Source organism: Colias eurytheme, chromosome 5 (genome assembly GCF_061535395.1).
Source record: "Colias eurytheme isolate Ceu_HAF_F1 chromosome 5, ilColEury1 Martin Lab GWU primary, whole genome shotgun sequence".
NCBI lineage: Eukaryota > Metazoa > Arthropoda > Insecta > Lepidoptera > Pieridae > Colias > Colias eurytheme.
Genome location: NC_142984.1, coordinates 2,129,415 through 2,156,473, shown reverse-complemented (window position 1 = coordinate 2,156,473; position 27,059 = coordinate 2,129,415). Strand labels below are relative to the sequence as shown.

At 32.3% G+C, this 27,059-nt stretch overlaps 3 protein-coding genes and 1 long non-coding RNA gene across 4 annotated transcripts; 1 reads left to right on the top strand and 3 right to left on the bottom strand.

Moving 5' to 3' along the window:
- Window positions 1-1,332: 1,332 nt before the first annotated feature.
- Window positions 1,333-10,987, top strand: LOC149908321 (uncharacterized). The gene is made up of 4 exons (XM_090101731.1): window positions 1,333-1,706; window positions 9,199-9,427; window positions 10,091-10,261; window positions 10,708-10,987. Exons 1-4 carry the CDS (start codon window positions 1,553-1,555, stop codon window positions 10,985-10,987), a joined length of 834 nt encoding a protein of 277 aa, XP_089957857.1. The 5' UTR covers window positions 1,333-1,552.
- A 1,997-nt stretch (window positions 10,988-12,984) lies between these two features.
- LOC149908320 (uncharacterized) lies at window positions 12,985-14,401 on the bottom strand. The gene is made up of 3 exons (XM_090102193.1): window positions 14,349-14,401; window positions 13,792-14,020; window positions 12,985-13,535 (listed from the first exon to the last, which is right to left on the bottom strand). The coding sequence occupies exons 1-3, from the start codon at window positions 14,399-14,401 to the stop codon at window positions 13,371-13,373; spliced, it is 447 nt and encodes a 148-aa protein (XP_089958319.1). The 3' UTR covers window positions 12,985-13,370.
- A 776-nt stretch (window positions 14,402-15,177) lies between these two features.
- Window positions 15,178-22,444, bottom strand: LOC149908319 (CDK5 regulatory subunit-associated protein 3). The gene is made up of 9 exons (XM_090101728.1): window positions 22,236-22,444; window positions 21,744-22,157; window positions 21,376-21,528; window positions 20,606-20,833; window positions 20,068-20,193; window positions 19,458-19,610; window positions 18,944-19,137; window positions 18,138-18,309; window positions 15,178-15,306 (listed from the first exon to the last, which is right to left on the bottom strand). Exons 1-9 carry the CDS (start codon window positions 22,239-22,241, stop codon window positions 15,235-15,237), a joined length of 1,518 nt encoding a protein of 505 aa, XP_089957854.1. The 5' UTR covers window positions 22,242-22,444; the 3' UTR covers window positions 15,178-15,234.
- Window positions 22,445-24,749: 2,305 nt separating this feature from the next.
- Window positions 24,750-26,258, bottom strand: LOC149908318 (uncharacterized). The gene is made up of 3 exons (XR_016456742.1): window positions 25,686-26,258; window positions 25,497-25,558; window positions 24,750-25,422 (listed from the first exon to the last, which is right to left on the bottom strand). It is a non-coding gene; the product is annotated as an uncharacterized LOC149908318 (long non-coding RNA).
- Between the last annotated feature and the right edge of the window lie 801 nt (window positions 26,259-27,059).

Sequence of the window (27,059 nt, the reverse complement as noted above, 5' to 3'; positions counted from 1 at the left end):
AACGTAATAAGGATAATAATAATACGTGGGATAGAAGAAAGGGTAAAAGAAGCACAGCGGTGAACATATTCGAATTTTCTTTTCTGTAGTTCCTTCATTTTTCTTCTCATCAGTAGAATTTGTATCAGAAGAAACAATTAAAAATTCTCCCATGAATAACATTGACACAAACAAAAATATGTACATTTTACGGTTCATTTCACTTCCCTGGCAACTTTATTCAATAGATTAAAAAAAAAAGTTTTGAAAAATAAAAAAATAAATCAAATTTCGAACAAAGTGCCAACCATGACGCGACAAACGTTGAGAAACATTTACGATGATTATTTTGTTATCGGTAAACAATTAACGATTATTGAATTACGACGAGCTCTTAAAATTTTACTTGTGAAATTGATGAAGACTTTAATTGTAGGTATGACAATTTATAAGAACCATAGGTAAATAAATACCTAATAGAAGAGACTAGGTTTTTTGGAAAAGAGTAATTCGCTGTATTTGTGCATGTATTTATTATTAGATAAGTATTTATTAAAATACTACTTAAATATTACTTGCACTATTTGTATATTTTATGGAGATAGTATATTGATGATGGTTTTGATACAATCTTAGGATTTTTTTGTATTTCACACAATACGTCACATCATTTTTTTTTTCAAATGCCACTCAACAATTACAATTTAATGTTTTAATCCAGTGATTGAATTTAAAAAAGTTTTTCGTCGTTTTATTTTCGATAAAACAAATCATATTTTAAAATCGCAAGGAATTGATTTTGCGTTTTAACTGGTAACCTGATATTTTCAATAATGTTTTTATAACCTTAAAAACCGACATACATACCCTTTTTATTGATTATTAAGTTATTTCCAACGAATGGGACATAAAATGTTCTTTTCATCTACATCAGGTGCGTGAATAAATTTCGTCACTTAACTGATTTTACGATATGTTTTGAAATAACAATGTTTTTATTAAAGCAAAATATATACCAGCCGTTAGTCTTGGTTTCGCCTGGGTAAAAAAAATTTATCGATAAAATAATTTTTTAAGTCCATTCAAAAGTCGCTAAATCGTGATATTCTTTTTAATAAATAAACTCCATAATTTTCAATGTAGGTAACTATTACAATATAGTAACAAACCACAAAAAAATGGACACATCGATTGCGCATTTCACCAAATAGCTATGTTGCGAAGAATAAAATGGGATTTATAGGCCTACGCCGCTTAAAATTAAATGTAGCAATAATTTCAAGATGTTATCGTAAACAAGCATCAAAAAATTATCTGGTGGCTGTATGGGCAGAGATCTGCGCTTAACGATTCACTACGCACGTTTGCGCCGCGCATGCGCCTTGCAAGCGCGCTTTTGGCGCCAATTTTTTATCTGCAATCAGTTTTTTTTTTTCCAAATGTCAATTTTATAATTGAATTAATTCATGCTAATTTTTAGTGTATAATAAATGTTAAATTAGTAAAATAGTAATACCTTTTGTTAAAAATGTTGGAATAAGTAACATAAAATTTTGGAAAAGTGATAATAAAAATGGTTTTGCCTGCTGTGATGGAATTCCCTGTGATAAAAATAACTTGTGTTTTTAATAGCATTAGCGGAAAGTGTAGATATGTTACCTTCAAAAATCTGTATGCGGGTTTAGCCATATATTTTATTTTAGTGCCATCCGTGCTCAGCCAATCAGGTGAGTTTAAAAATAAAATTACCTAAGTAATAATAATTGTACTCAGAAAATAATATTATTTATATAATATAAATAAAGTTCTAAAAACAGAAACATTGCATAATATCTATAACTGCTTTTCAACCGACTTCAAATAAGGATGTTTTCAATCAGACTGTATTTTTTAAAGTGAAACTTTTATTACATCGTCTCAAACTTTTTGGTCTGTGTAGCGCATGTCGCGTGTATCGCGGCTGCCGAGTAGGTATACCTACTCGGCAGCCGACCGACACGCGACATGCGCTACACAGTGTTCGGAACCGTTCGAACAGTTTCACTTTTACCGTGGTTTCATAAAACCACACAACATTTTTTGTTTGTTACTTAATAACTTGCGACTGGATGAACCGATTATGATGATATTTTTTATTTGATAAGTAGCTGGTCTTATTGTGATAATTTGGAGGCGGTTTAGTTTTTTTAAGTTATAAAATGTATCAAATTAAAACATTTTTGCATAACCACGTATTTTTAACTTTCCAAATACCACAATAGTAAAATCGAGCAGGTTTAAGTCAAACTTGTTCTATAAAAGTAATGGACAAGTGAAATTTAATCACCATGGTAATCGATTATATAATACATGAATATTTTTTACAAGCATTTATTACGTTTTTTTTTTTTAAGTAAATACGAAATTATTTATTGTTATAAATGATTAGGAATCGAATTATTATAATAAGTGGAAAACATTAGCCGAAAAATTAAGACTAATGAACAATTTACTTAAAAAACTAATATTTGAACTTGCACATAATAGGTACCCTATATTTTTTAGTAAAGAAATCAATTTCAACTCATTTATAGATACGATGTACATATTATCATGCAGTTATATGCAATCGATGTACTTGGCAATAAACTTGAACAGTCGCATTTCCTTATAATACATGGGTAATAAGTACTTATGTATCAATTGCATTTTAATCTCAACGAGATAGTTCATTACGTGCATACAGATGAGTACTAACAATTATGTATAGGTAATGGCCTATTTTGCCTCTCTGTGCATAAAAAATACCAAAGTTGATATACTTACTTATTTTTTTATAAATAAAATATAACATATCTGAATTTTATAAAATAAATAAAAATTGCAACTCCTGTGAAACTTTTTTGTTTAATTTGATAGGTAGGTACTTAAAATTTCTGTCCCTATAACCGCCTATAATTGTACAAAATTGGTCGGCAAATTTATGGACGAAAACCATACAATTTTTCTACATTGTACAGACACGGCCTATTGCATGGATGAACATTTACTGCAACTTTACACCATAATTATTGGGATCTGTGTTAGCTAACCTAACCTGTAATTATTCAGACAATGGTATGACCTAGTATCAGAATCATTTACAAATAACCTTGAACTTTAAAGACTTACACAATAGAACCATCATTTATCATACATAACTTTTTATAAACCTTTTTAACGAATTAGAATTATTGGGTTGATGTACAAACATGTGTTGAGAAATGTTAGCAATGGCCCTGATTGGATCTTCCCCGATTATTTATTGCAAATAACCATCTCAATTAGACGCGCTTTCTATTACCGCATCAAAAGCGGTTCACGCGTTTCGGGGTTATAGTAATTAGTACGAAAGACGAAACAGATCAAATGTAAGCCCTTCTTTCATAAAAATAACAAATATTTTTGCTGAAAATAACATATTTGCGATACTAATAACCTGCTTAAAAATATCGATATTTTATTAAATCATGTTTACACTTAGTAATCTCGAAATAGGAATAAATTAAAACAAAAAAATAGGTACTTATATAAACATCATGCTTTCAGTTGTAGGTAACACATAACACACTTATATATTTTCAAGGTCTGCTTGTGCTTAATTCTTCTAATTAATAATGCAACACAAATGAACATCACAATGGTGTCTTAATTGTATAATTAATATTTTAATGAGTAAAACATAAGATTAAACTATCGAAATGACTTATGAAATAGAACGTAAGCTTATGTAACTTTTTTATAATGCAATCATTATTTCCTAAGATACCTCCATAGTAAAAGGGCCATAGAAATGTGGAAACCAAAACAAAAAATTATTAGACGTTTTTTGTTCCTTGATTGTTTTCAATGAAAACTTATATTTTAACTAAATATGATAGAAAGAAAACTTACACTGTCTAAACTTTTTTAATAAACATTTATGACCACAACTTCATCTATATACATTTATATAAAACTCAAAGGTGACTGATATAGTGATCTATCAACGCACAGCCCAAACCACTGGACGTATCGGGCTGAAATTTGGCATGCAGGTAGATGTCGTAACGTAGGCGTCCCCTAAGAAAGAATTTTAGAAAATGCATCCCCTAAAGGGGTAAAATAGGGGATGAAAACTAATCTTTTCCAAAACCATGAAAATTAATCTTTTCCACGCAAGCGAAGCTGCGGGCAACAGCTAGTTTGTTATAAAGTCATCCTTTCAATCTACAAAAAAAAAACAATTAAAATAATCTTTATAGAAATATGTATACCTAGTCAACATAGTGTACCGTATTTTATGCAATCGTCTACATTTTCGTGCTTTTAAAAATGTACTTTTACCCGATGTCCGGTATAAGATGCCTTTCAACTACTATCTGATTGTATACTATGATTGCTACGTTTTTACGCAAATAGTTGCACTATAATAGATAATCTAAATGATTGTATGATTAGGCCGGAGCACCTGCAACGTTCCTATTGTTATAAGAGTTCATGGGAAGCGGAGGTGGAGCATCGTGACCCGTTTGCTATCTTGACCAAACTAAAGCTTATTCTTAGGATAAATAAATATGTATGTTTATTTTAGCACACAGACTTTGCAGACACAAGCAGTTAAAAATTCGTTGCGTTTCGTTTAGGAATATTGGGTATAAATGTAGATAAAAGTTAAGAGTCAGTTAACGGTAGACTAATTTGTAATCCACTTTAAGTATGCAGGTATAAAAAATAATGTTTTCATAATAAAGCAACATTATTAAATTCTAACATATCATTGTAATTCAGGTAACTGTACAAAATAATCAATAATCCTTAGCAATAATCATACCTTTTCCAGTAGTAACATGTAGTAAGTAACAAACAATACATCCTCTCGCGCAATAGATACCCACTATGACATTCACATTACCTTTCATTTATACTTTTACTATAGTATTAAATAAAACAATGTCACAGTATTGAAACCTTAACAGAAGAACACACTGTTCGATTTTTCATAGTTTAACATGCCCAAAGGTAAAGGTAAACTATAGGCAGAATACATAATAGTAGCTAAACGCTACTATAGGTATATCTTCGAAAAATGTCAAACATATCATGCAATCAGTCTGCTCCGGCAATAAATCAGTCCACCTTGATTCCATCATTTAAATTTACACGGTGAAAGTAGGTACTTTTATATATAGGATTCGCTTCGTTAATACTCAATAATATTACGATCCCCTTAAAAGTACAGACAGGAACAGAAATGTCAAGGTCTTGAAGAATCACTGAATGGTAATAGGTGTTTTAAATTATATTAACTAGGCAATTACTTCTGGTATACACGGTTAATAAAACAAAGGGTGGTCTATAATAAAGACAACGACTGGGCTGGGCAGGCTTTCTTGCTGTTTACATTTTAGAATCAAATATTACTAACTCGTAGATATTAGGGATGATTGAAGGACTTTTCTAAAGATAGGTACTCCTTATTATATCAGGAAATAAAGAAACACTCACACATTGTTAAGCTTATAATTAATTAAAAAAATCCGTAACGCAAATACCTAACACCCCCCAATCCAAGAAGCACAGCGATTCGATGCTATGCAATAGCTTTACCGCGGCAGTCCTCGAGTGCCACACGTATTTTTTTATTTATCTATTTTGTTAAATCTATTACATATTAGGCCTTTCAGAGAACTTTAATCTTTAATTTTATTAACAAACATTATATTACAACTTTAGCATTTCCAAAGATCTCTTCAACATGCCTTCGTCATTACCTTAAAATGCCATTACAATCATTTTCGATTCTTCGAAAAGTTACAGCTTCGTTAAGGAATTTCAAGTAGATTAAATTTGTTACCATGTAGGTGTATAAATAATTGTGGTAAACCAATCTGACTGATTAAATTATACACCTCGTGAATTGATGCTGACGTTTTTGTATTTTGGATTTACGTAACGTAAATTCCTTAAGGCAATTTTGTATTGTAGCCATTCATTAGTTTATTACCTTTACAAGGTATGGACTTCAAAGTGATTCACTTCTGTATTTGCCGAAAATTATCGTCAGGACTGTAGTTAATACCTACGAATAATATTATTGAGAGAAATATAAGATGGACAGACAAAAACGCAAAATTAACAGAAACTTAATAGATTTTGAGAATAGTAGGTCTCAAGTAGATATAGTCACACCCTTGAACAGTGATCACACCAGTCAAACAGATGCAATAAATACAGCATTTACAAGGACAAAAAATATCATAAATTTAAGGGAAGGACGCACCTTAATTAGATGAATAATATTATGTAGTGGGCTAAGCCCTCTTTAGACTCTTAAACTATGTAGTTTGTTTATGAATTACATATATGTAATTTTATTGTTATTTCAATTTACATATGATATGATATACCTAACGTATTCTTGATTACCATAATATTACTTGTAACATACTAGGCGCCTTTCACAGCGTTTCTCGCGAGAATTTCGCAATTATACTCCACTTTCACTGTCATATACGACTATAATTTAAACACGTTTGTGTAAATATCATCTTTAATAATAAAAATTATATAATACATTTATGCAAATTTGCAAAAAATATCATACGACACACCGAGACAACAAATAGTCCAATATCCAATACATATTTATTATTTTTTATTCACAACCCTAAACACTATTAATAGCCCACATTTAACTCAAACTTACGTAAATAAAAGCTTCTGTGGATAATACTCTTAACCGTAAAATAAATTCCATATAGATAAATGAATAGATAATAGACGAGTGCATAATTACAATGTTCTAATACAATTATTTCCAAACATTGTGTTAATGACAAATTTCACGACCGGCATAAAAATACACAAACACGCACAAAACGGTCGTTAAGAGCCCCATCTCTGATTGAATTATCCACCATGTGTTAGGAAGCTTTTATAGAAACCCATATTCTATATGTATAAGAATACACGATTAGGTATACTTTATTTTTCTAGTTTTAAAAAATGAAGGCAGTTCACATGTTGACTTTTTTGGGTTTGTTACCTTGGGTAGGTAAACGGATTTTGATGATTCTGTTTTTGTTTGAAAACTAATGCCTACGCTGGTTTAATTAAAGTTTGGTTCAGTTATAACCATTTGAAGGTGGTTTAGTTTTTTTTTAATATAATGTGCGATCTCCAAAGATCTTTAATTAGTTCAATTTGCCTCCGTAAGCAAAAAAAAGTTCATAAATTAAATAAAGGCCACAGTTCAGATCCATACCTTAAAAATATTATTATTTATTTATACTAGTCTTAATTACGAACGTTATGTAAGTCCGAAACCGCTTTCTTTAGCGGTCAACCGGTGGTATCCGAATAATTCGGCTAAAAAACTTTCACTCGCCAATCAAGTTCGCTCTCATAACGTTACAGATTTACGAGCATACGAAACATTTTTTAAAACAAGTAAAATATTATTTTTAATATAATAGACAGGTATAATAAGTACTTCCATAACATAGATCAAATTTTATAAATATGAACATACAAATTGGTTTGTTAGATTATATATCAGTTATTTACACTGGACCATTGTGGAAAACTATGTCGTAACTCCAAACTATAGTAGCTAAGTAGTTCCTGCAACTAAGACTCCTTCAAAAGCACTCGTGAAATGCAACAATTTTATCATCCTGGATAGACAATAACTTACAATACTTTGGTCAAAATTGCAAGCAGGTTTGGTCAAATGGAACCCTGAATGAATAATTAGTTGACCACAAACACGAAACAGATTATTAATAATATAGAATACATCAAAAATGGTCCAATTACATTGAAAATAACAACCTTGTATCACTCCAAATCGAACCTATGACTATAAACAACGCATTATAAGGACTATTTCTTAATAAAATTATAATAATGTGCCACGGACATTCAAAGCACCATATTAAGATATCGCGCAGAGAATATGTATTTAGAGATTACTGTAATAGGTGCCTTGACCAAAAACAAAATTTCGATAGAACTATTAGTTACTTAACTGCAGTTTAAACAAGGCGTTTAACTAGCACTAGGAATCTTGTTTAAACTGAGTAATATTTCGCAGTAGCTGAATAAACAAAAGGATTACTCATAACTTAGAATTTGCACTAAATTACGATAGAAGTCTACATAATATAAGCGAAGCACAGTTTTACTCCCAGTTCCTTTGTCTATGAACTCTATTTCTAAATCACTAAAAAAACACATCACTCACATAAAGTACAGTCAAAAATATAAAGAATCACATACCTATTATAAACATTACAATGTTACATTATAAGGCTATTCAGTAGGTACGTAATAGCTACTTAGTAATTCGTGGTATAAATTTAATGTATCAGTAATTTCGTCTATTTACAATTTCCTATTCTATTACACAGCTATTAAGCTTATAAAGTCAAGGTCACATTGTAAATACATTCGAAGCATTTCACCGTCGATTTCCATAGCCTGTTCCAACTTCCATCCTATTGTGTACTATCTTTAATCAAATCATTGTTCACATTATTTAGTGCGTAAACAGATCTAATTTCAATGGGCTATGTTACATCAGGCTATTATTTGCATATGATAGCTGTTTAATTATGTAATACAAGAGACATTCTTTATTTCCGTACTTTTATAATGTAATTATGAAATTATATATTTAGCTAAGTATATGAAACACTCTGTATTGTAACTTGCGTGCACAGTGTATAGAAGTATACAATTGTACCAATGATGTTATTTCATATATTATAAACATATTTTATGACATAGCCTTATTTATGTATTTGAATGCTATCGTATAAAGATATATCTGATTGTAATACAATACATAATTTTAGATATTATTTTTACAATGACTATCACGGATAAAAATAGTCGCTTTTTATACCCATACCACCATGTATTTTATGCCAGTAAACTTCGATTGATACAATAAAAATTATGAGACCTTAATAATTATATTAAATATACATGTCTACATAATTAAGCGTGTATACTGTATAACAAAATAAAATTAATGGTTTATCACACAAATTGTTTTTAACACACTTAGCTTCATCTGCATGTTTGTGTGCTGTCTTTCGAGTCGATTTTGACCCAGTTTAAACGGATTTTATTCAAAATTTTTACACTTATCAGTGACAATACAATAATTTCATACATTAAACCGTGTTATTTAAACCAATTATTTTCTTTCAGTTTGGCCGAAGCAGCTCACCTTCGAGCACATATACAACAACACACGCTACGCCCAGATCCGCCACACGCCTCGACCCTTCTCTCTAAACCCCAGAAACACGCATAGTCAAAAAACCAAAGGAACCGACTTAGGATATAATTACGTTAGAACTAAGAATTTGCTTGTCGGCTTCGCCCATGACCCCTTCAGGTATTCCGTGCCGGAGGCTGATTATTTAAAAGGTGTCAGGTCAGTAATATTCATTTGTAAGTATGTTTTAATTAAGTAAAGTTAATTGTTATCAATTAGTTACTTCAGTAGATAATTTCTTTTAATAACAATAGTTAAAATTTACCATGTGAATGTAATTTGTACAGATCTTAAGAAAAAATAAACTTAAGAGGGAAAACACAGGGACACCATTCATTTTAGCTTTCAACTCTGAACTCTAAAATTAATTCAACCAGATTTATTTATAAGTTTTTCATCATCACATAACATAACATCAACAAATATCTTCGACTGGCCGGTTGGCTTGGTTGGTGACCCTGCCTTCCAAGCCACTGGTCGTGGGTTCGTTTCCCACCCGGGGCAAATATTTGTGTGATGAACATAGATGTTTGCTCTGCGTCTGGGTGTTAATTATATTATAAGTATTTATTTAAAATTATATATGTAAGTATGTTTATCAGCCATCTTGTTTCCATAACACAAGCGAAAGCTTAGTATGGGATCAGATCGTGCCGTGTGTGAATATAGTCCCGAAATATTTACTATTTATATATTTATTTATCTCAATTAGTCATACAATTAGTCATCCAAAATCTTCATTATTATCGACATAAAACAAAACATGGACATAAAATCTCTCAAATTACAAGACATACATACATTTAAGCTTGTCAATTCCAGGGTAATAGATCCCAACCAATACATGAACAAAACAGACCGCGGCAAACGAGGTGTCCAACATCTCTACAACATGCTAACATGTGCTACCGGCTGCAATCCCATCTCCTACAAGGGTTATGGGTGTTACTGTGGGATTGGGGGATCGGGACGACCCACTGATGGGATTGATAAGTAAGTTCTTAATCCATTATGACATGAACTTTTTTATTTACAGAAAGGTTTTGATAAAATATTTTCAAGTGTGAGTAGGTGCGACATTCATTCGCAGCTCTAATTTCATTGATTTTTACCAAATTTGTACATAGAGCGACATAACGATTGTATTTTGGAAATTTTGCACCAATGATCCGATCCTATATACCTACTGCAGAAGAAAATAAAGCTCACATTACCCTTAATATGTATTAAAAAAAATTTCTTAATCAAGAGCTTGTAACATCTTTTAAGAAAAACATACACAACATCTGATACGTTAGACCTTTCCTGCAGGAAAATTATAATTAATTTCTTGACTTTAATACCAAATTCCACACACTCGATTTCAGGTACAAATCTGACAAGACATTAGATACACTTAACCTCGTACAAGCCTTTTATAATAATCATTTCTCTTTCAGCTGTTGTCGTCTCCACGACGAATGCTACGAGTACATACACTGTCCCTTCTACACAGTTTATTTCCAGCCTTACTACTGGACCTGCTATGACGGTGAGCCACTTTGTGCTCTGGAGAACTACTCCAACCGTCATCAGGTCATCAATAGCTGTGCTGGGAGGCTTTGTGAATGTGATAGACGATTTGCTATGTGTGTCCGGGAATATACTTGTCCTATAGGCAGGCCCTTGTGCAGGTCCTCCCCGTTTAGGCTACTACAGAATATCTTGATTGTCCCGTGATTTTGACGTTAAATTCGGATTAAATTAGCTTTTTTGGGCTCGGCATTTTGGGGTTTTTTGGTGGAAGTGTAAAATATTTCAAAAAATGTTAAAAGCCGTAAAAACTTGTTATTTACAACTGGAGAACTACTCCCACCGTCATCAGGTCATCAATAGCTGTGCTGGGAGGCTCTTGAATGTGATAGACGATTTGCTATGTGTGTCCGGGAATACACTTGTCCTATAGGCAGATCCTTTGCAGGTCCTCCCCGTTTAGGCTGCTACAGAATATCTTGATTATCCTGTGATTTTGATGTTTAATGTGAAGTAAATTTGCTTTTTTGGGCTTGCTTATGTTGGTGTTTTGGTGGAAAAGTGTAAAATATAAAAAAAAATGTTTAAACCAGTAGTAAAAAATTAGATTTTTTTCAAATGGAGAACTACTTCAACTGTCACCAGGTCATCAATAGCTGTGCTCGGAGGCTCTGTGAATGTGATAGACGATTTGCAATGTGTGTCCGGGAATACACATGTCCTATAGGCAGGCCCTTATGTAGGTCCTCCCCGTTTAGGCTGCTGCAGAATATCTTGATTGTGCCGTGATTTTATGATAATTTGAAATAGACTTTTGGCTAACTTTTCTTAAAAGTGACAAAATTTTAGCTTTAATAAAATGCTTGTTATCTTCGATTGAAATAATTGGTTATAGATCAACTAATTTTAAGCCATGCTCTTGTCTGACTAGAGTATAGTAGCTGTAAAAACTTTGTATAACTGTATAATAGATAAATAATTATAACGTTTATGATGTGTTTGTAAATATAAATAATTAATGAGTCTAGTCTTAATAAATAAATATGCCTAGTTTTTCCATTCAGCACGTGGTGTGAAAGACTTATAGGGCAACATTGATCCAAGACACTACTTTATTAAGGTTTTCTTAATACGAATGAAGATTAATTGAATCTGAATGTTTTTAATTAACCATAAAGACCTAAAAAATATGTAAATAATTAATTGTTTTTGTACTAACATTAATAATTGTAAAGTTTTATTTAGATAAGCGGGTAATAAAATACGTACTTAAGGTCTTTAAAATGTGTGATGTACCTATAAGAACCATATTATTGTAATTTTGTTTTGTAATTTGTGTAAATTACGATTTTATTTATTTTCACAATAAAACGATAAAGACAAATCTAGTTTCATTTACTTTCATGATACCAAATTTTTTCTTGCAAATCTTTCATAACATTATAATATGAGAATTAGAAGAAATCTATGTCCTCTGTTTCTTCAGCTACCTACATACATAATTTTATGGTAATCGGTTTAGTAGTATTTGCGTGAAAGAGTAGGTAACAAACATCCATCGTCTCCATCGATCCATCCTGACAGACTTTCGCTTCTAAAATATTAGTAGGAGACAGCTGTAGCTTACCTATGTTATATGTATGTAACTATAATACCTATCACTCACCATAATATTTACAAGAATAAATCTGTTCTTAAAAACGAAAGAACAACTTTTATTGCAATTTTAAGAATATCCACTGAATGGTATTGAGTTGTGGATTATGAAACTGAAAAGTAGCAGCCATAAAAAGTTAGTAATTTTTGAACTTAAGAGAAACTTTTGCATACTTTTTTATTTTTAAACGTGATCTCATTAGGGGAGATGGGCCCAAAGGGGGCACCTTACGGGAAAATTAAAAAAAATGAAGTTTGAAAAGAAGTTAATCCATTTATTTTTTTGCCAAAAGTTCCATTAATAAATACTTTTGAATGCTAAGTGGTTAAATTTGTCAAAAGTTAAAGTATATAATAATTATTAACAGATTACTAAAAGCCTACGATTGCCCGCTTTGCCCGAAAGGGAGGCCTAAAGCGGGCTTTCGTTTAGGGCAAAACGGGCAGTAGTTGGGTAAAGCGGGCAGGCCTGGATTTAAACAGTAGATTTCAAAATATACAGCCACAAATAATATATACAATAATAAATAGAGTAAAAGACACAAAAATATTTTATAAGTTATGTATTTCAAACAGTCATACAATTATTTTTAAATGAATATATGAAACAAAGGAACTTCTTAGGAGCTTTAAACTTTTAGGTACAATATTTCCAGATATGTATATCTGAAATAATATTTAAAAAAATAACGCCCTGTTTACAGTCTATCATTATTTAGTCTCTAATAAGCGATACAATTATTTCATATATATATTTTTTTATAAATCCTAAAATAATGTAATAGGTAGGTATACAAGTTCCAAAAATTCTTGTTTAGACAGCCCGTAAAATAAAGAGTCCATGTGAATACGTATTCCAAAAGCTCCATTTCTTGTTCCGTAGAAAAGACAGTAAGTAGTAAACCTACCAAGCTTTACATTACACGAACCCAATTTAAGATGTCTGCAATGTCGTTCTTGGAATCCCATATTTAGTTGTTACTTTTTTGACAGGTTTTCCTAACTCTTGCACTTCTCGTTTTGCTTGCTGCATAGTTGAGCGTTGCCATGAGGCTTGTGAAGTTTTACGCTTATATTTACGCCGTTTATAAGCGGTCATCTGAAAGGAAAAAGCAAATTAACAAAAGAATGTAGGTAACATTTTAGCGGACGGGGCAAAGCGCGCGCGTGCCCGCTTTACCCTGCCCGCTTTGCCTTTTTCGACATTTGAAAGGTTCAGACGAAATTCTACCTCAAAATTTTTAGACACGTGGTTTTTTATGGAACCAAAATATGGCCAGATAGCCACTTAATAACTAACAAATTTTGGTTAAAGGATTGTAAACACCAAAATAAAAAGAACACATATTACATACCTTGCAATATTTTTCAAAAATCGTCGAAAAACATTTATTTGTTGCAGCTTGTAAATGCGTGCTCGCAAGCGAATCCAACGACTGCCGCGAGGTGGGAGGGGTGTGGGGATCGTGCTCACGAGTCGCGCGCGCGCCATTATTTAAAATTCCGATACTATACTGAGTGCCCTCTTTAGGCTCTGTGCCCACTTTAGGCCCCTTTCCCCTACGCGCAGAGAACATGAAATGTCTGAAAGAATTTTATTTATTGAAGTTTTAGGACAAATGGTCTAGACTCTGGAAGAAAAATATTTGTAAGCACTTTTAATGTTTCAATGTTATTAGAACTTGACTAAGATCAAATTAATAAGATAGATCGACTGCACAAATTAAAATTGTAAAATTAATTTCATGCTTAATCGTTCTTATCTTGGCAATATCATCATGTAAAAATTAGGTTCTATTCGATTACAGAGATCTTCATTTTTAACGATACTGGGAGAGCATCGCGACTGCATTGTAAGTAAAATAAAATCGGATGTAGTCTTAAAATACCTAATATAGATTTAACTACAAACCTTAAACTTATTAAACCAGAATTATAAAATTTGTCGATATTTTTTCCGACCATTTTTTTAATGTGGTTACCTATACTGTGAATGTGATGATTATGTGCGTTTATAAGACAGAAAGAAAGAATGAAAATACAATTATTTGCATACTGCACTTACTTATACATGCGTACGAATAGCGTGGCGAATAAAAAAAACATACATTTTTACCCCCTTTTACGGCATCCGCCTCGCTATGCGCACAAAAAGTATGTGTCACTTTGTTTGTCCGCGACGGACTCCAAAACTACAGAACCGATTTTAAATTTGATTTGCACTCCGTGTGCACTTTGATCTGACTTGAAAGATAGGATAGGTTACATTTCAAAACAGGACAATGTCTGTCGGGTCAGCTACTATTATAGTATAGTATATACATTATATCCGTGTTATCTGTGGTATAACCTAACTTAACCAAAACGAATTCCAGATGGCGCCACGATACGTTTATTTTTCTTTTATAATATTATTATTACTACAACAAGTTTTAAGTAATGGCAACCCAGTACCACAAAACTGTATGAAAACTCGACGAGATGGAACCACAAAGATAAATGTACAATGTGTTATTTACTACCCATATTATTACCCCTACTACTATTATTATTATCCTTATCCATACTATTATTACCCGTATTATTACGTTTATGGATAAATAATAAGTTTGTTAAAGAATAAAACATATTTGACGGAAAACTTTTTTTTTATCTTAACTTAAAAATTACTTTTCCTGGCCTTTTTAATTGATATTAGTTTCATAAAAAAATAAAAAATCTATAGAAATAAAACACACAAGAACCATAAAATATAATATATTTCAATATATGCAACAATTCGTCAAATAATTAACATTTTACAAAAACTTCACACCTCCAATGATGTTGACGGGACGTCCTTTGTACTTTTTGGATATTTCCTTTTCAATCTGAAATAGAAAAAACAGATATATCTTAATATATATAAATCTCGTTTCACAATGTTTGTCCTCAATGGACTCCTAAACCACTTAACTGATTATAATAAAATTCGCACACCATGTGCAGTTCGATCCAACTTGAGAGATAGGATAGTTTAAACATGTAAATACCACGGGCGAAGCCGGGGCTGACCGCTAGTAGTAAAGTATTTTTATGTGTGTATTTTTTATATCCCTTTCTCTTGCTTCTATGATCACGATCAAACCTACTAGGTATATGCAACTTCTAGTAAGTAAGTACATATTAAGAAAGTATGTTAAAAATATATGAACATTTTTATGTTGACTGACTTGACTCGACTAAATTATTTAACTTTATTTATAAAGAAAATGAAAAAGTAAAATCTGTCGAATCGAATGAGCTTTTCATAGTTCAAAAAAACTACCTAGCAAAACTGAAACTCTATATATTATAGTTGTGTTTAAATTGTACCCATTTATTTATTTGCCTATTTGATTGTTCAAATATAAAATACATACATACAGAGGAAAATACTAGACAATCAAGAGTCACATTTTGAATAAAAAAAGAGGGGTTGCACTCCGGGAGTGCCGGCAGAAGTGAAAACTTGATTATTAACGTTCAGCATGTTTGATATTTTGGAATGGTATCCGTCTTACGTATGGAATATAAGTGCTAAAAAAAATTTCTCTTTAAAAAAAAATCCGTCTTATGCTTTTTCGATCAGGCCACGTGTCCTGACGCGAGTTTAAGATTTTATACCCAACGCCGCTAAAGAAGTTTTCACTTCAAAAATAAAAAATTTTAAACATACTATGGTATAGTATACAGGGTGTCCCAAAAAGTAGTGATATACTGAAGCTGGGAGGTAGAGGACTTAGAGGGCTATCCGAATCACCCCCATGTGTGTTATGCGATTTTTCGTATTTTCGGAGTTATTACATTTTTTTCAATTTTTCATCTATCGCCGAGTACGATGAGATTTTTATTTATGGTGACGTGAATTATTGCGCTAGATGCTTGATTTTTTTTGTGTGCTAAGCTGAAAGATAGGCCAATTCAGTATGGTAACATTTACTATCGTTAGATCTTCGAATAGAATAAAAAAAAGAATTAAATGCCAAGAAAGATAAAATTACCCAGTATGTTCATAACTTCAAGGGCCCATAAAAAAATAAAATCACATAAAAAAAGGTTTTCCATTTGGCTTTTCAAAACTTGCTCTATCGATCAGGTAGCTACCCTAAAAATTTCATTTTATTATTCTGAAGGCTTCAATCGAAAAATTGAAATCTAAATGTGGTAAGTGGAAAATTTTTATTAACATGATGATCATTAAAACCAATAAATAGGTGTTAAATTACCAGATTTTTTTTAAAATAGCCCCGCTGTTGCTCAATGCAAGTGCGACATCACCGTAAAAAGTTGTCTTTTTAATGTCTGAATGCTCTTTTATCATTTTTAATGGTTTCTTCTGCAACTATGAATTTCCGGGTTATTTCGTCCAAATTGTGGCAGTCTCTCGTCTTTGTAGTATTCCCACGGAAAAAATTCAATAGGGTTTATGTCCGGAGACCGTGGAGGCCAGGCTAAAGGGCAAAAATACTCTGAAAGATGGATTGGTCGTTGCAGCCTGCGCATGCGCCGGTGATGCCTGCTTTAAAGCCTGGCCTCCACGGTCCCTCGACCTAAACCCCATTGATTTGTTTTAATGGGGATACTAAAAAGACCTTGGCCACTTGAGAGAATGCCACAATTTGGACGAAATAACCCGGAAATTCATAGTTGCAGAAGAAACCATTAAAAATGATAAAAGAGCATTCAGACATTAAAAAGACAACTTTTTACGGTGATGTCGCACTTGCATTGAACAACAGCGGGGCTATTTTAAAAAAAATCTGGTAATTTAACACCTATTTATTGGTTTTAATGATCATCATGTTAATAAAAATTTCCACTTACCACATTTAGATTTCAATTTTTCGATTGAAGCCTTCAGAATAATAAAATGAAATTTTTAGCGTAGCTACCTGATCGATAGAGCAAGTTTTTAAAAGACAAATGGAAAACCTTTTTTATGTGATTTTATTTTTTTATGGGCCCTTGAAGTTATGAACATACTGGGTAATTTTATCTTTCTTGGCATTTAATTCTTTTTTTTATTCCATTCGAAGATCTAACGATAGTAAATGTTGCCATACTGAATTGGCCTATCTTTCAGCTTAGCACACAAAAAAAATCAAGCATCTAGCGCAATAATTCACGTCACCATAAATAAAAATCTCATCGTACTCGGCGATAGATGAAAAATTGAAAAAAATGTAATAACTCCGAAAATACAAAAAATCGCATAACACACATGGGGGTGATTCGGATAGCCCTCTTGGTCCTCTACCTCCCAGCTTTCGTTCATCACTACTTTTTGGGACACCCTGTATATAGTCAAATTGCATAAGGGTGAGTACTGTGAACATGCCAGCTTTAGTTATAGTTGAGCCAATTTAATAGGCAACATTTGACGTCTATCAATTTTAACTTCGAAGGGAGATAACCTGCTTAAAAACATCGATTAAAGTGAAGTAATCGATACGGACTTGAACCATTTGTCAATCGAACTTGAATCACATATCAATTTTAAAATTCATCAGGCGAATCCCTGTCCCAGTAATATACTTTCTTTCGTAAATTTAAGGATCAAAATAAGACAAGAAATAATATATTATTCTATGTCGTCGTTACTAGGTTACGTTGTTGAATTTTGTTGAACTGTCAAATGTTGCCTATTAAAATGGCTCTACTATAATTGACCTATACATACATTAGCCTGCAAGTCAATAGTCCGTTCGACCAATCTCGTCAACAGAGGGCGTAGTTCTATCGCTCTCTCACTCGCAGCTTTCTTCTTATCTGCCTCTCGCTCTGACAGACGCGCCATTTTGTCGCACATCGCTAACTTCTGCTGGAGTTGTGCTGTTAGTACGTCTACGTATCTGTTGAAACGGACATAATATCTTATTTGAAAAAAAAAATTGGTTGTCTATAAAGTCGGTTTACTGACGATAGTTGAACGTGACAACGTCCGATTGTGCCTCTTTGTCGCTCTTTCCGCGCTCTCGCTTGCACTTCAAGTCTTACATGGAACGCCTCAGAGCGAGGTAACGCCGCATGAGTCATATTTTTTCGTGCGTGCAGCCGGCTCTATCGAATTATAAGACGTTGTCACGTCAAAAAAATTAAATGAATATTGTAGTCATAATTCATTAACTGATTTTAAATCAACAACAGATTATAGCAATTCTAATTATGGGAATAGTAATTTTACCATAGGATTTTTTATATTAAGAATATGCATTATGTAAATAACATTATCAAATGCGCGTATTGAGATTTTTATATTAAAATATCATGGATAATTTGGATTGGTTTTTAAACCAATCCTGATGCTATCGCTATCTGTTCGTCCATATGTACGATTAGATCTTTTAAACTACGCAACGGATATTGATGTGTTTTTTATCTCAAGCTCTGATGATGATGATGTGATGTGATGAACTGATTATACAACATCAAAAAATGTAAATTTTTTGGTCAACAATGAATTTTTATTTATTTATTTATACTAACTTGTGCGAATGCTTCACATTATGCAAGTGCGCGATCTCCGGCGCCGTGAGCGCTCTACTCGCCGCCTGTACTGTATCCAACATGGCCGATAGTGCATCTTCGCTTTCAGTCGGCAATTGTTGTATTAGCGAAAACGTTTGGCTCTCGTTGGATATCATCGTTTCGTATACGCGCATCTTGAGGAAGGATTCCAGCTGTAAATGAGGGTAGTTAGAAAAATATGTTTTATTTATTTAATTTTTTTTTTTTTGTTTGGAGTAGTGAGTACCAAATAATATTCGAAATCATTTTGACTAAACTGTTGGTCCGCTAAAAGGCTTTAAATTTACCACAAAAGCATTGGAATAAACAATGCTAAAGAAGTTTCTTTTTTTTTGTGAAAACTTCACAGATTTAAAAATGTTTTTTTTTAAGCTCACTTTAATAATTCTTATAATAATAAAGTATTAAAGACATTTCTAGCAGACTTTTTTATACTTTGCGACTTTTTTTTGTATTGCCCTACGATACTAACTTCAACAAGCTGGTCTATGATCTGATTCCTCGTGCTGGGGTTGTCCAATAACGTGAGAGCCTCCCTACCCCGCGCCACCCCCCCTCCCACCCCTTGTTCCTCGATCACTATACCCGCGTCCGCTATTGATATATCCGCTACGGAGGACAGGTCCTACAAAATGATAATTTATAGACACGATATTTATTTAAATACATACTCAAAAAAATTAGAAAAAATAGTAATTGTAAAGTAAGAGTGAGAGAGAGAGTAAGATATTTCTATATAATCAATAATTTTAAAACATTTCACAATAATTTTGCGACAAGTCAAAAAATAACCTAACACAAAATAGACTGGTTACTGGTTTGATTATACAAGGATAGTTTTTTTTTTTTTTTTTTGTGCACACGCTACATTTATGTGTAATTGACAATTGTAACAAGCTATATGTGCTATGCGCTATATTTTCATGAAATAAATTCAGTTGGCTTGTGACACTTGTGTGTTTAACTTATACACACACACACTTACACACTTTTATTTAATAATTTATATATCTACATGAATTTCCTAACCCTACTTGTAACTTGTACGGTTCACAAAAAAACTTGAGAACTAAAAAACTCACAACTTCAGCAGGAGCTGCGTCAATATTGCCCCAGTCAATTTCACCGCCAGTGTCTCCATCTCCGAAATCTATTTCTGCCGATGCTTCCGTTGCACCGAAATCTATTGCATCGTCCCCAAAGTCAATCTAATGTTGGAAAATAAGTGATAAGTTTTCACTAAAACATGTCATATTTCTAAGGATTGAACTATTTCGTAGCATTATTAATTATTATATTAATTGTAGCTTTACAGAATATGAAGAAATATTTTCATATTTGTTTCACCATCCGTCTTACGCACAAGCAGATATTGAGATTTTTTTTATTATTGATTGATATGTAGCTTGCTTAACCAAGGTATTTTTTTCTCAGACCATTGATTATATTAATAGGTTCTATCTATTACAATAATTATGATACATTTGAAATAAAGAGAAATGAAAATATTTTTTAATTCAATTTGTGGGATATTTATTTTAATTTTGTCATTAAGACATTCAAATTAATTCTTATAAAATAACATTTGCTTTAAATAATTATCTCAATTAGTAAAAATACCTGATCACCAGCCCCCTGCTCGGCATCGTCCACCTCAATATGTATAGTATCAGGTTCCACACTCAACGGAGCCTCCCCATACATCCACTCGTACACTGTGGTGTTACCGTGCTCCACTATATATTGCAACAGCGGCAACACATTGGATGTATCGTCTCCGAGCATGTACTTTGTGAATGCAGAGTAAAGTTCTATGCTGGGACGGACGGGCTTGAGAGAACTGGCGATCTTAAAAAAGAGAGGTTCTATTATTTTTTTATGAAAATAAATTCATATTATAATATATTATTTTACATCTGTAAATATAAGGTTCTGATAGGAAATAGAAATATAGTGTTAAAAGTAATAGTACAAGATCCCACTGCAGGATTACTTCATTCGTAGTTTTTTTGATGAAACCAACATTTTATGTATATTTATAATTGGGAGAATATACATGAAATTTGGGTTTCATCAAAAAAACTATGAACAAAGTAATCCTGCTGGATCTTAGACTATAAATATGGATATATTATGTTATCAAAGTATAAATTTAAACTAAAATGAATATGTTTTATCTTTAAAAGAGTCTTGAAGGTAAAGAATATTTCGTGAATATCATGAAATAAATGAATACTTTAAAATGTATATAATATGTCAAAATGATGTAAAGACTTTTTAAATATCAAATATATGCATTTTTATATAGTTAAATAAAACTTTTTTTAACTTGTCTATGGTAGTATTGCAACGAACAAGACATAATACATTATTGCTTAAAAATTACATACCTCATGATATATTCCAGGAAGTTCTTCTAAACGCTCCACCAACTCCTTTTTAATTTTATCCCCTTTGATTCCCAATTGTTTGCAGAGATTAAGAAACTCAGTTTTTGTTGATGCTTCACTCTTTAAGTAATCATTCTTCTTCTTTTCACATTCCTTTAAACATGACATAATAATTTAATGTATGGTGAGACAACAAATTTCATGATTGACCGATTGCACATTAAATATAGTACAACAATTTTTTTAATAATCTTAATCAATTTAATAAAATTTAACATCTTTATCATTTTCATTGTTTCTAATAGATTTATCAAAAGTTATAACATTCCAAATGAATTCCAATAAGAATATAACATTATTTTACTCACAACTTGCAATTGCTCCTCTTTTGCAATCTGTTTCTTTAATCCAGGAATTTCATAGCTTATATTCCTGGCTAGCATTTGGGCAGCTTCAGCCAAGTAGAGATTATCTTTCTCGTAATTCCTTACCACATCCAGCCAGTCCTTCATTCTTTGTGACCCGTACCTTCCAAACAGATTCTTAGTATCTGCCTCAGTTTCCTTCAAAATCTCAATGATTTTCAAACAGTGAAAATAATTGATATAACTCCCAGATAGTAAAGCGGCTATATCATTGTGGGCAGGCATGTCTTGGATAGCATTGTTAATCTTTTCCCTTACAGGAAGAATACTCTTCGGCCATTCTTTATTTACGTGCCTTCTGCTCACTAACCAATCTTGAAGTTTTCCTATATTAATGTCGATGGGTATGTTACTCTCCTAGAACATAAATTAATTTTAAATTAAAGAGATATTGTGAAATGTGTGAAATTATTTATAACCTTTACGAATACTTACGTCCATTGTTAATGTATGTTTTGGTAGACGTACGGGATGGATACAGTTTACTTTCTTTATATAATAATTATTTTTACATTTATATTTCCATTTTATTTTATTATTTGCCAAATAAGTAAGTGACGTATGAAGAATTTATTTACTAATACCTGTTTGACATTTGACAATTACTTACTAACTGTCACTTTCACATGCCAAATCACCAGTCAAATGTCAAAAATTGCTTCCTGTGCTTCCAGCCTTGCTACGAGGAAAAGCTCCGTCACCAAAAAAAAGTTATATTAATAATTATTATCACTGTTGTGTTATTATTAGACATCGGATTATATGCACTAACAAAATGCCAAAATATGCACTAAAAAAGGCCGAAATATGCACTAAAAACGACTGATATGCCTAAAATATGCACAATACAAAATCAAGAAACCTTTATTATTTTTATATATTTTAACAAAGATTGTACAAAAACAGTGAATTTTTTTTTTAAATTAAGTATAATTTTTTGTGCCCATATATAACTACGCATTTATACCAAATTTTCAGGCGCAAATTTGTGACGTTTGTCACCCGCGAGCCCAGTGTTGCCACCTTAGACCTTTCCGGGCTAAATCTAGCCCTATTTGGAATTCAACCCGTGTTTTAAGTTTTTAGCCCCAAAAGAGTAATCTAGCACTATTTTGAATGGCTCAAAATTTACTATAATGATGATAATAATTCATCATTCTAAAATGGAGCCCATTTTGTAATTTTTTGCCATTTTACCATGCCAAAATAGAGTTAGTTTACTCGCTGAGCGTTCTGATTGGCTAATAAAGATTAGTCAACCAAACAAAACTCCCGCTACTTAACGAAATATGCATGATTGGGGAAAAAGGCTAAAATATGCACTATCGCCGTAATTAGAGAGTTTTATGCATTTGCATATGCAAATATGCAAATGCATATAATCCGATGTCTAGTTATTATCATATGACTAGCGACCCGCCCCGGCTTCGCACGGGTGCAATGCTGATACTAAATACACTACAGAAAAACTGTGAACGTTGTATATAAAAACATAGCGGCCCGCTCCGGCTTCGCACGGGTATAAAATAGATAGCCGGGCGGCCGGCCGGTACCGCCGCAAACGCTACGTCCCGCAATTTTTAAATCTGTAATATCTTCGAAAATATTCACCTAAATCATACGGTGTAAGGTGCCATATAGATCTATATGAAATGAACAATGTATTCAAGGTATTTAATTGGTTAAGGATTAATGCTGTATTGATTAAAATCGCATCGAAAATTAGCCATTATTTGTCGTAAAAAGTAAATGACAAAAAAAAGTTATTGTGGGTTATCCATAAGAGATAGACATATACCATCGCGGACTTTTCTATAGACCTTTTCAATATGTATAATACTTAGTACATTATTTTGATAAAACTCGTAGAGTTCAGCCTGAGTTTGCAATGTAAGCGGAAAAAATGTAATTTTTTACGACATCACATTAGAAACCTCAAAAATAACAGTACTTCTCCACTATTTAATGGATGTTATTATACATATAAACCTTCCTCTTGAATCACTTTATCTATTAAAAAAAACCGCATCAAAATCCGTTGAGTAGTTTCAAAGATTTAAGACGATACACGAAAAAAAATCCACTGCTTGGCGGGCGGAGTCTAATAGCTCGCTATCGCGAACGCGGGTGTGCGCGAAGTCATTCCAAAGAGGATATAATCACTACGTTTTAAGTCATTCTTGCAAACTCGCCGCGCTGCCGCTGGCCGACTCGGGACAAACATGTATGGAGTCGTCATACAGTTATAATATTGTCATACATTTATTTAATTGTTGATTAATTGCTTTTATTTTCTTGCTTATAAACAAATAATCTTCTTTTTAACAACTACTTAGACATTATTAATTTAGTAAGTTGATGTAAATGTTCTTGGATTATATCCTGTAACTGTGCCTTATATAAATAAATAAATAAATAAATTATTAATAATTATTATCATTTCGTAATGTTTACTTTATTACAAAATAATACAGGTTATAAATAATCTTTAAAATAACAAAAAATATTGTTACTCTGAAAAAATGAAATGGTACTCAATAACGCGGACTACTGAATTGATTTAGATAGAATTTGATGCTGACGTAGATATTACATCATGCCCAGAAATGAAAGGTACTATTTCTGAAAGAAGTTATAAACCCTAATTCTTCTCAGTCAAAGTCAAGAGTGGAAGATATCACTAATACAGTAAAACTGATGCGAAACTTTGGATGTTAATTTGTATATTTTTTTGTTAGTTGTTACTTAATCACGTCAAGACTACATTACCAATTTTGATAAAATATAGCTAATTGCCTGGATTTACACATAGGATACTTTTTATCCGAACTGAACACTTCTGTGGGATAAAACAGGATTCACGATATAACCTAATTCCACGCGGGCAAAGCCGCGGTCGGAATGATATTTTTTAAAATAAAAAAATTGTTTAAAAAAAAACACAAAATATATTGACGCATGTATTTATTTTTTGCACTCTATTATAATTGTAATTATTCATTACAAATAATCAAAATAAAATAGCCAGAACAAAGTTAGGCCCTGGTAGGGTAGGTAGGCAGGTACAGCAATGTGAGACGAACACTGGCTTATTTATACCAATAATAATGTATTATAAACATTAAATTAAGTTTACTTTCTAACAACAAAAATACATAATATTAGCTAATGTGAAAGCGAATCAACCAATCATCCCACAAAAATGAAATGTGCACACAAATATTCATCCAAATCGGTTCATGTCATTAGGAGGAGTGACTGCAGCGCCATCTTCCGGGCCCAATTGTGTTTCCAGATCACCCAGGAACTCAATTTAATATACTTACACAAAATTTTTCGAAATGAAAACTCACATTACTATGTAAATATGAATATAAACCTGTTTTATTACTAAGCAATTTCCCGCACAGGTGTAGTAAGTATAAATGAAATAAATATCAACATCAAATTCTTTATACAACATACTTATCTACCACCTTCTAAGAAATGTAATTCTTGAAATTATTTCGTATTTTTTTAAAATATAATACTACTCCAATGAGCTCCTGTTCCATATTATGTCCGCCATACTTCCACTAAGTTCACCATGATTTTTTATTTCTTTGCACTTTGTTGCTTTTTGCTAAAAATGGAATCATGCGATAAAACCAGTAGAACGTTGATAACATACATTTTTGACTGAATAAAGGTACTTACGAAGGAGTGGGTTCACATTGTGAACAATCAGTGGGTTTATTTTCCTTCTGGATTCCGGATTTCTGAAAAGATTATCTATGCTATAAATGAAAAAAATCTTACACATTCGTTATGTACTTAAAACAGGGGTACATATCAAACATCGTCTATAATACAATTATCATCAAATTAAAAATAAAACCAACTTACTTCATTAATTTGTTCCAATTGTAAGCATTCTTTTTCCTCCAACCTTTATGTTTCTTCTTCTTATTTTCTTTATTGTCCCCATTTGTCTCATATTGTCTTATCGTGTTGTCACCCTTTTTTACGATGGCGCGAGCGACACAAGTTCCCCGTGTGACGGCCGTAGCGGGAATGACTCGTGCAGCGATCGGGGTATGAAGGTACAGGGCGGCTCTCGCTATATTGGCTGGTCGCGCGCTAATTTCAAGTATTTCTTGTTTATTTCAAAACCATCGCATATTTCAAAATTCTAAATCGGTAGACGTATAGGTTGTATGTTTTATAGTTAATATCCAAAAAGTCGTAACTTTACGTTTGTTACTTTGAAGATGCCAGAGATTAAAAAAAAATAACAATGAGAACTTTGTATTTTTTTTCTATCGAGAAAATATCATGGAATCATGTTTCTAAAACGGTAGACGTATTGTGTTACTATTGAACTTTCTTGTCAAGAATTTTCATCACGACAACTTTAATAATATAAAAATTACGAAGGTTTAAAAAGGGCCGTAAATGTTAGAAAAATTAATTCATCACCTTAAGCGTACAAAGGGACATAGGGACATAGGGACAGGGAAAGCGACTTTGTTTTATACTATGTAGTGATTATCATTTTGTAATATCTTATATTAAGGATTTTACTACGACTTAAAAAAGAGAGTAATATGTCAATTTTATAATACGTTTATACGTGGGTTTCACGCATGAATTGCTGACCAGGTTTTGATGTAATTTTATAATAAGATAGATATAAGAATAAAACTAGGATGAATTTCTTTTTTGCACTTATAAAACATACAGCGCAACAATGTAATGCGCGAGCGAAGCAAATAGTGGACCGACAGAAAACGTGTTAATGGGAACATAAGCCAGTATTAGGAAAGAAACGTATTGTAACGTCTTGTACCTAGGTAATACGAATATATCGCCAGGACACATTTACGCCCCGAGATTTCGGTTGTATTTTGAGAAAAATATATATGTTAACCACCACCACCACCACCGTATTTCAAAGTGATTCAAATATATACATTATAATGGATCTTCCCGCAGGAATAATATAATATTGTCACTGCTTTGAAAGTTATAAGTAGCACATGTAACTCTTTCAACTCGCTTATTATCCCCAGACACTAAAATCTTAATGCATGTATTGGTATTTGGTAGGTACGTGAAAGAAAGACAAACGAACCAACTACCACACTTTCGCATCTATAGATACTAAAATTATACAGCTGAAGAGTTTGTTTGTTTGTTTGAACGCGCTCATCTCAGAAACTTCTGATTCGATTTGAAAAATTCTTGCGGTGTTAGATATCCCATTCATCGAGGAAGGCT